Source organism: Balaenoptera musculus, chromosome 10, assembly GCF_009873245.2.
Source record: "Balaenoptera musculus isolate JJ_BM4_2016_0621 chromosome 10, mBalMus1.pri.v3, whole genome shotgun sequence".
Classification (NCBI taxonomy): Eukaryota; Metazoa; Chordata; class Mammalia; order Artiodactyla; family Balaenopteridae; genus Balaenoptera; species Balaenoptera musculus.
In genome coordinates, this window is record NC_045794.1 from 39,185,533 (window position 1) to 39,199,372 (window position 13,840).

At 39.0% G+C, this 13,840-nt stretch overlaps 2 protein-coding genes across 5 annotated transcripts in view; one reads left to right on the forward strand and one right to left on the reverse strand.

Annotated features, from left to right (window-relative positions):
* The window catches only part of CCNT1 (cyclin T1), a 37,367-nt gene extending 30,151 nt beyond the window's left edge, over positions 1–7,216 (reverse strand). The window contains exons 1-2 of one of the 4 annotated variants that reach the window (XR_005021602.1): positions 6,749–7,216; positions 2,705–2,786 (exon numbers count right to left, since the gene is read on the reverse strand). Coding sequence is in view for 3 of the 4 variants with exons in the window: in XM_036867504.1 (XP_036723399.1) it covers positions 2,705–2,786; positions 6,749–6,909 (243 nt within the window). In the remaining variant the exon portion in view is untranslated. The remainder of the gene's footprint in view (positions 1–2,704; positions 2,787–6,748) is intronic. The other 3 variants (XM_036867504.1, XM_036867503.1, XM_036867502.1) reach the window with 3 other exon arrangements.
* The window catches only part of TEX49 (testis expressed 49), a 109,481-nt gene that overhangs the window by 67,882 nt on the left and 27,759 nt on the right, over positions 1–13,840 (forward strand). The window lies entirely within an intron of this gene.

Below are 13,840 nucleotides of genomic sequence, written 5' to 3' on the forward strand. Positions count from 1 at the left end.
TAGGCATAAGAAGTTCAACTTCACTAATTGAAGAAATGTAAATTAAGAAAATAACTTAGGACTTCCACTATCTTGCTCACCACTCTATCCCCAGTGCTTGACAAGTAGTTAGAACTTAATATTTCTTGAAGTAATGTGTATTTGTTGTTAGTGAGGATGCAGAGGAAAGAACCCTCCCCCACAGTGCTAGAAACGATGTATGGTGATATAATCTTTCAGGAGAGCAAACTGACACAAAAAAATCTTTTAAATGCATACCCTTGGACACAGCAATTCCACCTCTAGGAATTTATAAAATAGTCATGTAAGTGCATGATATATGTACCAGACTATCTTATGTAAAATTATTTATAATACAATAAGCTATAAACAACCCAAATATCCGCCAATAGAGAGCTGGTAAAATAAATTATAGCAACTACTCAAATAAATACTATGTGGCCACTTAAAATGAGAAACCAATAAGAAAATGTCCAATACATACATACTGTTAAGTAATAAAGGCAATTGTGTAAGAGTGGTACAGTAAGAAGTGATTTTATAGAAATACATAAATGCTGGTACTATATGCACAGAAAAATGTCTGAGACACTATTACCAAAATGTTTATCAAAGGTTACTTCTGGAGGATGGGATTACAGAAGAGCTTTCACTTTCTGCCTTACGCATTTCTGTATTGTTTTAATTTTTACCATGAGCACTTACTACCTTTGTAATAAGAAAAAATAACAAGAAAAATGTATGAGCACTTCACACTACATACTACATTTCAATGCCACAACAATGTATTAAGTCCCCTCAAATTTGAATTTGGATTCATCACAGCTAAACTCTTAGAATTAACATACTAAAGGAGTGATATTTTTCATCTGTTAATTCCAGAATGTGCCTAAAATCAATTCTCTAAAGAGGACCAATAACCTCAAATTAAAAGAACCACTGGATTTTGGAAAAGGTCATAAACTCCAGAAGAATCTCTTTATATTGGATAATTACCAGATCATTCATTCATTCAACAAGTTTACTGAAAGTACTTTAGAGGATAAACAGAAAAGTGAGTCTCTGTCCCTGCTAAGATAAACGCATAGAAAATAAAACAAGATATAATTTAAAAGGTAAAAGTAGGGAAAATATACATACACACACACACATACATATGCATAGAGTGGACAAACTGACTTGAGATGTAGTTCACCCTGTATTTCAAACCTTTACCATAATAAAAGAAATGTAGAAAACTTTCATAATGGGCAAGACAACTATGGACTTCCTCTTCAAATTCCGTTCTTTATCCACTACTTTCTATTCTAGAGCTATCAGACAGCCTCATTAAATGCTTCTCTCTCTCTTATTAAGAGTGTGTTCCTTGCAATCAGAGGAGGTAGGGAGGTTAAGGGTAGGAGACAGCCCAATTGATTGAATAATCAGCAAAAATTGGGAATAGTTAATCCACACTCTAAAGATTTCCTGTGCAATTACTCCCAATACTGAGTCCACCAATATCTTACAAGAGCAATATCTAACTTTCCAGTTTCTCTTCCTATGACATAAAAATTCAAAACGTATCATCCTGGGACTTCCCTGGTGGCACAGTGGTTAAGAATCTGCCTGCCAATGCAGGGGACATGGGTTTGAGCCCTGGTCCGGGAAGATCCCACATGCTGTGGAACAACTAAGCCCATGCACCACAACTACTGAGCCTGTGCTCTAGAGCCCATGAGCCACAACTACTGAGCCCACGTGCCACAACTACTGAAGCCCAGGCACCTAGAGCCCGTGCTCCACAACAAGAGAAGCCATCGCAACGAGAAGCCCGCACACCGTAATGAAGAGTAGCCCCCGCTCGCCACAACTAGAGAAAGCCTGAGCGCAGCAATGAAGACCCAATGCAGCCAAAAATAAATAAATTTATTAAAAAAAAAAAAAAAACTATCATCTTAAGGAAAAGTCTGAAACACCTTTCCTCAAAACGTAACCTTTTCTTAAAAAAATAATGAAATATTTGACTCACAAATCCATATGAAGTGTTCAAGTTTAGCCCTATTACCTTGTGATTTTATTAAACAAATATAAGCTTACCTGCAACCGGGATATCACTATGCACTCGCTTCCAAGTCATTTACAATAATGTTAAATAGTACCATTTCAGGTAGCAAAACTGAAAATAGCACTATTTACAATTCTGTCCAGAAAAAAAAAATCCCTTTATTACTATTATTTTCTTTTTTCTGTCTTAAAAGTCATCCCCGAGTCATCACATAATGTACCTTCCCCTTCCAACCGGTCATTGATGGGAATTTTATCAAAGGTTTTTAGAAAATGTAAATGACTTAACACTCACTTGTTTTCCAGTGCCCATATTATTATTGACAATTTCAAAAATTACACTTAAATTAAGTGTAATGCTACTCCCCTTTAATGTTACTCTCCCAATCCAAAAACGTTAAGTTTAAATGTTCAATAATCTATTTTATTAGAGAATCCACCTACTCTAAGGATGCACTAAAGCTAAACAACTAGCTAGACACTTCACAGGAAAACTGGAAGGCTGGATTCAGAACAGCAGTGTGACACATAATGAAAGTGATCAATCATAAACTCTAAACTTCAAATCCCAGTTCAGCAGCAAAGATCAACCACAAAAGAAATATGAAGTTGAGATTAATCACAAAAGGATTACACCATATAAAAAAATTATACTTACATTTCGATGGAACTGTGTAAAGGACTGAATCATGTAGAATCGATGCATGTACACTATAGCAGTGTTGATGGTCAATTGTGAGCTAAAATGTTCAAGTTAAGGCCCCAAAACGACAGGCAGTACAATTACCAAAACTACAACCTCTATATCCTCCCAAAAGGACCATGCAGCCAAGCACAGTGGATGCCCCTAAATGAAAATCATACTTACCTCTCAGGGGTGTGGAGAAAGGGACACCTCCTACACTGTTAGTGGAAATGAAAATTGATGCAGCCGCTGTGAAAAACAGTATGGAGTTCCTTAAAAAACTAAAAACAGGGACTTCCCTGGTGGAGTAGTGGTTAAGAATCCGCCTCCCAATGCAGAGGACACGGGTTCGGGCCCTGGTCCGGGAAGATTCCCACATGCCACGGAGCAACTAAGCCCGTGTGCCACAACTACTGAGCCCGCGCTCTAGAGCCCATGAGACACAGCTACTGAGCCCGCGCACCATAACTACTGAAGCCCGTGTGCCTAGAGCCCATGCTCCGCAACAAAAGAAGCCACCGCAATAAGAAGCACACACACTGCAACAAAGAGTAGCCCCCATTTGCTGCAACTAGAGAAAGCCTGTGCGCAGCAAGGAAGACCCAATGCAGCCAAAAATTAATTAATTAATTTAAAAAAAAAAAACCTAAACATAGAGTTGCCATATGATCTAGCAAACCCACTCCTGGGCATATATTCAGAGAAAACTATAATTTAAAAAGGTACATGCAGGGTTTCCCTGGTGGCGCAGTGGTTAAGAATCCACCTGCTAATGTGGGGGACACAGGTTCGAGCCCTGGTCCGGGAAGATCCCACATGCCGTGAAGCAACAAAGCCCATGTGCCACAACTACTGATCCTGTGCTCTAGAGCCCGTGAGCCACAACTACTGAACCTGCATGCCACAACTACTGAAGCCCGCTCACCTAGAGCCCGTGCTCCGCAACAAGAGGAGCCACCACAACGAGAAGCCTGCGCACCTCAACAAAGAACAGCCCCCACTCACCGCAACAAGAGAAAGCCCGCACGCAGCAACGAAGACCCAACACAGCCAAAAATAAATAAATAAATTAAATAAATAAAAAAAAAAAAAAGAAAGAAAAGGTGCATGCACCCCAACGTTCATAGCAGCACTATTTACAATAGCCAAGGCATGGAAACAACCTAAATTTCCATCAACAGATGAATGGATAAAGAAGATGTAGTGTATATATACAGAATGGAATACTACTCAGCCATAAAAAAGAATGAAATAATGCCATTTGCAGCAACATGGATGGACCCAGAGATTATCATACTAAGTCAGTCAGAAAGAGAACGACAAATACCATATGATATCACTTAAATGTGGAATCTAAAATATGACACAAATGAACTCATTTATGAAACAGAAACAAACTCACAGACATAAAAAACAAACTTATGGTTACCAAAGGGGGAAAAGGGATAAATTAGGAGTTTGGGATTAGCAGATACAAATGACTATATATATAATAAACAACAAGGTCCTACTGTATAGCACAGGGAACTATATTCAATATCCTGTAATAAACCATAATGGAAAAAAATATGAAAAAGAATATGTAGGGAATTCCCTGGTGGCCCAGTGGTTAGGACTCAGCACTTTCACTGCCATGGGCCTGGGTTCAATCACTGGTCGGGGAACTAAGAGCCCACAAGCCGTGTGGTGGCAAAAAAAAAAAACAAAGACTATGTATATATATGTATAACTGAATCACTTTGTTGTAAACCAGAAACTAACACAACGTTGTACATCAACTTAAAAAAAAAAAAAATCATACTTTCCTCTAAGAATTAAAAAGCAAATCTGTTCATCAATTAACCTCCAATTGACACTTAACACATTGTCTTATATGTAACATATTCACTATAAAGTTGCTGAATTAATAAACAAGCAAAGCTTCTCAGCATGTGGATCAAGAAGGAATATGAACAAAACTATACAAGACCTAAACCTGTTACTTGCCTACTGAAAATCCTGCCAAGGTGATATACTTGCACAGGATATCTCTTCACATGATTTACAACACCCTCCCTGATCTTCCCCCTAGGTATGTCTCCACTTATCTCCTCACCTTCTAAGCTCCAGCAATTACCTTTTCAGTTCTACTTCTCTCTGGCACTCATAAGGTGATCCCTGGGACCAGAAACACTATGATTTGATATTCATTCAGTGAATTATTTGATACTCACTGAAAAGAAAAACTTTTTTTCTGATTTTAATTTTTAAAGAGCTGCATTTCCAGTTATTACAAAATACTGGCTACAGTCCCCTTGTTGTACAATAAATCCTTATAGCCTAACTTACAGCCAGTAGTTTGCCCCTCCCTTCTCTCCCCACTGGTAACCACTAGTCTGTTCTCTATATCTGTGAGTATGCCTTTTTGTTTTCACTAGTGTGTTGTATTTCTTAGGTTCCACATATAAATGATATCACATGATATTTGTCTTTCTCTGATTACTTCACTTAGTATGATAATCTCTAGGTACATCCATGTTGCTGCAAATGGCATTATTTCATTCTTTTTTATGGCTGAGTAGTATCCCATTGTGTATATATACCACATCTTCTTTATCCATTCATCTTTCAATGAACATTCAGGTTGCTTCCATATCTTGGCAATTATAAATAATGCTGCTATGAACACTGGGGTGCATGTGTATTTTCAAATATGTGTTTTTGTTTTTTTCAGATATATACCCAGGTGTGGAATTGCTGGGTCAAACAGCAGTTCTAGTTTTAGATTTTTGAGAAACCTCCATACTGTTTTCCACAGTGACTGCACCAAGCTACACTCCCACCAACAGTGTACAAGGGTTCCCTTGAAAAGAAAAACTTTTGAATGTCTTATCATAAAGACCTCAGAAAACAATGTGGGATATACAGAGATGAGACAATACCACGATGGCAACAACCTTAATAACACACATGTAAAAAGGAAAGTGCTAGGATGCACTGAAACAGAATTTAAAAAAAAAAAAAAAGGTTTAACTCAGTACTGACTGGATGCTTAGGAAACAAACTGGATACGGGCACCAAAGAGGACACCTCTTTTTAAGTGAGCACAACCTTAAGACACAAACATACAGCCAGCAACACATTTAAATGGAAGCTGCACCCACGAATAAATTTTCACTTCCGGAGTGGAAAGAACTTTATATAGCTTTCTCTGCTACAAAATGAGGTTTTCTGACAAACAGAAACACTTAAAGGGAAAAAAAATCACTAAATCTTTGAAATATGAGGAAAACGAATATACATTAGCACTCTGAGTAACTTTAAAACCCAGTATTTTATAAAAGGTTTTTTAGAACATTAGATCTGTAGGTCTACATCCCTACAAATCTACACTGACATCCTCTGAAATGCTATAAAACTCTTAACAGTAGCTACTTTAACATGAGTGCCAAGCATTGTGTTGGGCATAGAAATCAAATTCATGAGTTAGCACCCCCATTTTACAGACAAGAAAACCAAGAATTCGACAAGTTTCTTAAACAACTAGTAAGGGGAAGGAACGGATTTTAAGCCTAAGCTGGGGCATTAATTCTAGACCACTCTCTTTATAATAAGACCTTCAGGTATCGAAATTTCTCAAAACTCTCTCCTTACACACAAAGTTCAAGAGGCAGCCATCAACGGCGAAATCTCCACCAGATCCCTAGGGCGTAAGAGAAAAGCAGAATCTCGAAGTCACCAGAGTAGGAGATCAGAACACACCGAAAACAGACTACTAGGAAGAGGAGTTAAAACACAAAGCGGGAAGGATACGCGTTCCCAGCAAGGTTGATGGCACGGGTGAGCGAGCGGGAAATTAACTCGGCCTCGCTTCCCTCCAGCGAACGCTTAACTTCAGTTCGCCCCATCGTAGGCTCTCCTAACTAGACATCCAGTCCCTGCCCACCCTCTTCCCTTCTGTCTGACAGACCTTGAAGCCTGGACGCCCGAACAGGGCGGGACCTACTCCAAGGCCGAAGGCCTAGGCCGCAAGGATACACGTTAAGACGTTGGCCCATGTCCTGGAGCAGATTGGCTGCCTGCTGGCGATAAGAAAGTTCTTTATCTGGGTCCAGGCCAAAACGACGGGATGGGCTATTTTCCAGCTGTTCTCGAGTAAAATACCACCGTTTATTGTTGTTCTTCCTCTCTCCCTCCATAATGCTTCAACCAAAAGGCAGCGGCGGCGGCTGCAAGCACTTCCCAGCGTCACCTAAGCGGCGACACACATCCGCTGTGCGGAGGCAACTGCGACGTGACAAACTTCCGCTAGGGGAGGACGGCTAGATTGTGACACGCTTCCGCAGACGGGTTGCTAAGTTAAAGAATCTACTTCCGGAACGGACCTCGGGTCAATCTGTAGCCGAGTTAACAGGCAGCAGGCGATCACGAAAAACCTTGGGTCGAGGACGCAGGCGCCAGTCATGTGACCCTTGAGAGGCAAGGTGCGGTTAGGAGTTCTCGTTCAAAAAAAAGCACGTCTCTTCCCGCGAGAACTGGGTTCAGCCTTCGCGCTCTGAGCAACGGGGAATAAGGCGTCCGCTCACGCGCCGCTGGGCGGTTCCTCGGAGAACTTCGCTTGTGACGTAGGTGACGGTATAAAACGGGGCAGATCGCGAACTTGACAGAGAAAATGGGTGACACTGTCAAAAACTGAAAAAAGTAATCAAAGGGAGTAGCCCTACCGTATATCGTAACGTAAAGCAACTGGAAAGCTCTCGCACTGTTGGTAGCAGTATAAATTACCCATTTGAAAAGCCGCGTTGCAATATGTAGCTAAAGCCTTGAAAACATTCCTTCGCCACGGTGAACCAACTTAAAGGAATAAAATGGAATTAATAGTAATAATTTAGTGCTTACCACAATGCTCACTCTTAAATATACTATCTCATTTAATTGACACAACCCCAAGAGGTAGTGATATTTTAATCCCTATTTTGCGAATGGGTGAACTCCTTCCGGGTGGAAAGCTTCCACTCCCACCCTGCGCATGCACAGATTTGTAAATTCCTGCCACCTGTCAAGATGAAGCCCAGCTGTTTGAGGGCTGTTTGATCCTAGGCAAGATACTTAACTTCTCTGTGCCTCTTGTAAATGGTGTAGTACATACGGTTTAGTTTCTGAAAAGGATTGAGGATTTAATGAGTTAAAAGCATTTATATTAGTACCGGGCACGTAGAAAACATTCAGTAGATTTTCTCATAATATTTATTACATTATATTGAAGTTGACGGCAAGAACAATACCATCTTCATTTTTGTATCCCTAGCACCTACCCAGTCAGTCCTGGCCCTAGTAGTCAATAAGTGTTTGTCAAACAAATGCTCACAACAACCTACAATAGAGAAACTGAGGCTTGGGAAGATTAAGTAGTTTGTCCTACACTACACCACTTACCAGTGTAGATTTTAAAATCAAGTCTAATTCCATTGTTCTTTCCATTCTAGCAAGCTGTACTCTTGCTTTTCTGGAACAGTTAATTCACCTTGATTAAATTTGGGTAATATTAGAATCTTTTGTCTTTTATAATAAATATTTTGAGTTTTGTCATTTCTAGACATGGCTGCTCCCACTCAGTTTGATTCTAATTCATTCTCAGAAGTATTTTCTTCCACTCCAGGCCCTCCTCTTCCATATACTGCCTATAATTAGCTGTAGCTCTGTTTTACTCTGGAAAAATTCAGGAAAAAAATACTTACTTCAAGTTATAACATTAAAAAAATTATGATTTCAAACCTCTTCCATGACAGACTTTTTTCTTTTAATAGAAAAGCACGTTCTCAGTTATGTCATCATGAATTTTGTCTTTTAAACAGCCAAAATTATTTCTCCCAGATTCCTCTTGCCTATTTCTCTGACCTGTGTTTGGTTCTCCACTAAATCTCTTGGATTGATGACTCCATTTTGAATTTGCGATGGTGACTGTGTACCAGTCTTCCAAGAAAACGTTCTGGTATCTGACAGGCTTCAGGCAATGCAGCTGCTAGCCAATGGCTTGCTACCCTGCCATACAGAAGAGGGGGACCTGTGTAAATCAGAGAAAGGAAATATTCTTTGACCGAAGATGAAATTATTTGAAAGTAGGCAGCTGTGATTACATAATTGCTAAACATGAGTTTTTGATTCAGGCCTGGTTTCAAAGCCCAGCTATTCTTTTTTTTTTTTTTTAAACTATCTCAACCACTTTTAAGTGTACAGTTCAGTAGTGTCAACTATATTCACATTGTTAGGCAACAGGTATCTACAACTTTTTCTTTCTGCAAAACTGAAACTCTATACCCATTGAACAACTCCCCATTTCCCCCTACCCCCAGCCCTGACAACTCCCATTCTGCGTTCTGTTTCTTTGAGTTTGACTACTTTAGATATTTCGTATAAGTGGAATCATACAGTACTTGTCTTTCTGTGACTGGATTATTTCACTTAGTGTAATGTCCTAAAAATTCCCAGTTACTGTATTAACTAGCTGTGTGATCATAAGGGTCATCCTGAACAGAACACCATCTGACATATGGTAGGTGTTCAATACATGCTTATTGTTTAAAATGTTAGCTTTCAGATACATTGCCCTTAAAGAACAATTGACAAAATCTTAGACCAGAGGAATTTTCCTGTCCTTTTTTAAAATTTTAAATAGGACTCCATTCCCTGTAACTCACACTTGTTAGGCTACTTATTCTGGGTACAGGATGATATTTCATGGTTTGATCTTTTTTGTTTTGTGCTTGTGAATGTCATATTTCAGTCATGTCACACATTACCGTTTACTACTTTTAAAACAATTTCTCCCCAACATTCATATAGCCTCCAAACTAAAATATGAAAGGATGGTGTGCTATTCATAACTATCCCCAACTCCATGTTCAGTGATGTGTATATTTACATAAGTTTATTGTAAAATTTACTGATAGAAAGGATGTATAGCATGCAATTTACAAAAACTAAAATATACAATATACTTTATCGTAAATTTCTCATAGCCAACTGATTCTCACAGAATGCTTTCATTGACTTTTGCCAAACTCTTGAATCAAGAACCAACCTATGATGGCATTTGACAAATGAATACAGGCATACCTTGAAGATACTGTGGGTTCGGTTCCAGACCACCACAATAAAGCAAATATTGCAATAAAGTGAGTCACACGAATATTTTACTTTCCCAGTCATAAGTTATGTGTACTGTAGTCTATTAAGTGTGCAATAGCATTATGTCTAGAAAACAATATACATACCTTAATTAAAAAATACTTTGTTGCTAAAAAATGCTAACCACCATCTTAATTAAAAAATACTTTGTTGCTAAAAAATGCTAACCAACCACCATCTGAGCCTTCAGTGAGTTGTAATCTTTTTGCAATAGTAGCATCACTGACCACAAATCACTATAACAAATATAATAATAATGAAAAAGAAATATTGCAAGAATTACCAAAATGTGACACAGAAACACAAAGTGAGCAAATGCTGTTGGAAAAAAGTCTGAGCCAGTAGGCTTGCTCAATGCAGTGTTGTCACAAACCTTCAATTTGTAAAACACATAGTATCTGCAAAGTGCAGTAAAGCAAAGTGCAGTAAAATGAGGGATGCCTGTATAGCTTTGATTGCTGGTTGACATTTTCATTTGCATTAATAAGATGAAAGTGAAACTGAGACTTGTGTTGGAACTTCACTTATTTGTCAGTGACTTGAGCAACATCGTTGCTGAATTGGATAATAGTTTTTGAATACTGCAAAAATATTTCAATTTTTTGTGCTTTTGACAATGTAATGGCTACAGATATGATACACGTTTAAACTTAATCTACATTATTAACATTTTCTTGATCACTTTCTTGACAATCAACAAAACAAATAAGTTAAGACCTTGTTTGTAGTATTTGCCAATTTCTATAGTGTAAACTCTCCCACCATGGTCAATTTCAAACTACCAATGTGACATCACTGATCATGAAATTGGGAAGAGATGAACATACCATCACATAGTATTTCCTCCATACAGATGCAATAGACAGGGACTTCTGGTTTCGCATCTGACATGTAAAGAGCTTGGAAATTATCACTCCTGTTCTCACAACAACAAAAAAGGTGAACGAACTGAAAATCAGTAACCCTTCTTAGATCCATCAGAGAATTGAGGTGACAGGGCAAATCTCCACCACAAAAACTAGAGAGACAGGCAAGGTCAGAACAGGCAGAATACCGAATCATGGCTTACTAGGAGCAAAAACTACTACTGGAACCAGCAACTGACAGGAATACTTAAAGGGCAGTTGACTAATTGCTGGAGACTGAACTAGATTGAAAGATTTTTTTAAAAACTCCTGGAGGCCCAGCCTAAGGGGTTGCCCACATTTTCATGACTTTTACCTCTAGGAGCCCCACAGGTCTTACTATGAAGATTGGAGAAAAATCCCTTCATCCTTCCAGCAGGGAGAGGGAAAAAGTAGCCATTTTGAAATATACCAGAGCATTCAGTTCTCCTTAACAAAGACCTTCCCTCAAGGGAAACTATTTAACAGAGCCTAACCAATGTGGGAGAAGGAAAATAACCAACTCCAGCTTCCTATAGCTGTCTTGTTTCATCTAAGAGGGAATAAAAGACAAGAAGCACCTGTGAAGGTCACAGACCAGGGACACAAGTTCACTAACAGACTGAGACCTAATAGAATTATAGAACACTTCCCCTCCCCTGCACTTCACCAACACAGCAGTTGGGCTCCTATAACAGGTGACTACATATGAAAGAACTATAAACTCAGACCCTATTTAAGAAGGAGTTTATACTTTAGCTATCACCCTCCTACCCCCACTCCCCAACCCTAAGCAACCACTAATTAAATGGTTTGATTCTTTCCTTCTGGCCTGGATCCTTTTATTTCTCTTTCTTACCTAATCGCCCTGAGTAGAATCACCATACAATGTTGAATAAAAATGGTGAGAGCCAAAAAAAAAAGAGTTTCTAGGGCTTCCCTGGTGGTGCAGTGGTTGAGAATCCACCTGCCAATGCAGGAGACATGGGTTCGAGCCCTGGTCCTGGAAGATCCCACATGCTGTGGAGCAACTAAGCCTGTGCACCACAACTACTGAGCCTGCACTCTAGGGCCCGCATGCCACAACTACTGAGCCCACGTGCCACAACTACTGAAGCCCACGCACCTAGAGCCCGTGCTCCACAGCAAGAGAAGCCACCGCAATGAGAAGCCTGCACACCACAATGAAGAGTGGCCTCCACTTGATGCAACTAGAGAGAGCCCGCGTGCAGCGACAAAGACCCAATGCAGCCAAAAATTAATTAATCAATTTTTTTTCATCTTGATCTTTTGTTAGCACTTTTATGAGTTCAGCAGCTTTTAAAAAAAATTAATTACATGGGACTGAGTGAACTGATGAGGATGATTATAATTTTTGTGACTTTCTGTTTGAATTTAAAAAAAAAATCCCACAAGGACTCAGAGGCAAAGAATATACAAATCAATTTTCACTGCAAAGTAAAGGAGCTGTTACAGTGGAGGATTACTGGACTGAATGCCAATATTATGACATAGCATGAGTGTGTTTTGTGTTTGGTAATTGCAATCATTGTTGCTTTTGTTGTGGTCATCCATTTACAATGCTTGGTGTCAGTCCATTTATCTCTTGTAAAAATAAAATACAGTGTGTGTGTGTGAAAAAAAAAATTAATCAATTTTTTTTTAAAAAAGAAGGAGTTTCTAGGGAAACCCAAAGACAACAGGGAAGACAAAGACAAGGACATCAGAGGAAATTTTAGCCTCTGACACCTACAGCTATAACAAACAGGAAACACAGCCTAACTCCCAGCCAGATAAACATAGAACCTCTGTTCCTTTTACCCAATATATCATGTCTCACTTTCTGTAAAAAAATTACAAGGCATGCTAAAAGGCAAAAAACACAGTCTAAAGAGACAAAGCAAGCATTAGAACCAGACTCATATATGGCAGAAACTTTGGGATTTTAAAACTAGGAATTAAACTATGATTAATATGCTAAGGACTCACATGGAAAAAGTGGACAACATGCAAGAATAAATGAGTGATGTAAGCAGAGAGATGAAAACTCTAAGAAGCAAAAGGAAAGGCTAGAAATCAAAAACACTGTAACAGAAATGAAAAATGCCTCTGATGGGCTTATCAGTACCCTGGACATGAGGAAGGAAAGAATCAGTGAGGTTGAAGATATGTCAATAGAAACTTCCCAAACTGAAAAGCAAAGAGGAAAAATAATGAAAACAGCAGAACAGAATATCTAGATACAAAGATGTAAATAAACTCGTGAACATAGATAATAGTAAAATGTAATAAAATAATTAGGAAAAGATGAGTTTTTAGTATTCACTACCTTTTTTTTTTTTTAATTTATTTTTAAATTTATTTATGGCTGTGTTGGGTCTTCGTTTCTGTGCAAGGGCTTTCTCTAGTTGTGGCAAGCGGGGGCCACTCTTCATCGCGGTGCGCGGGCCTCTCACTGTCGCGGCCTCTCTTGTTGCGGAGCACAGGCTCCAGACGCGCAGGCTCAGTAATTGTGGCTCACGGGCCCAGTTGCTCCGCGGCATGCGGGATCTTCCCAGACCAGGGCTCGAACCCGTGTCCCCTGCATTGGCAGGCAGATTCTCAACCACTGCGCCACCAGGGAAGCCCACTACCTTTATTTTTAATAAATATATTTTATTCAATTGTAAGTTTAGACAAATTATCTGTAATAATAATAATAATAATAATGGGTTAACAACCAGCTCGCAAAATTCCTGAAAATTTAGCAAGTAGCTCTCAAAAGTCAATATGAACTGGCTCAGCACACTGCTGCTTGAAATAACTTTGAAAGTACCATATTCAGATTTATTATATGCATTATATACATATTTAAGGTTCCATTTTATGCAGAACACTATGCTGAGGAAATTTGCATACATTAGCTCATTTAATTCTCATAACTCTATGAACTAGATATCATAGCCCTTTTTTTTAATTAAAAAACTGAAGCTTAATCAGTTCAAAGTCAGACACCTAGAGTATGGCAAAACTAAGATTTAAGCCCAGGTCAGTGCTCTTTCTACTCACTGCGTTCTGC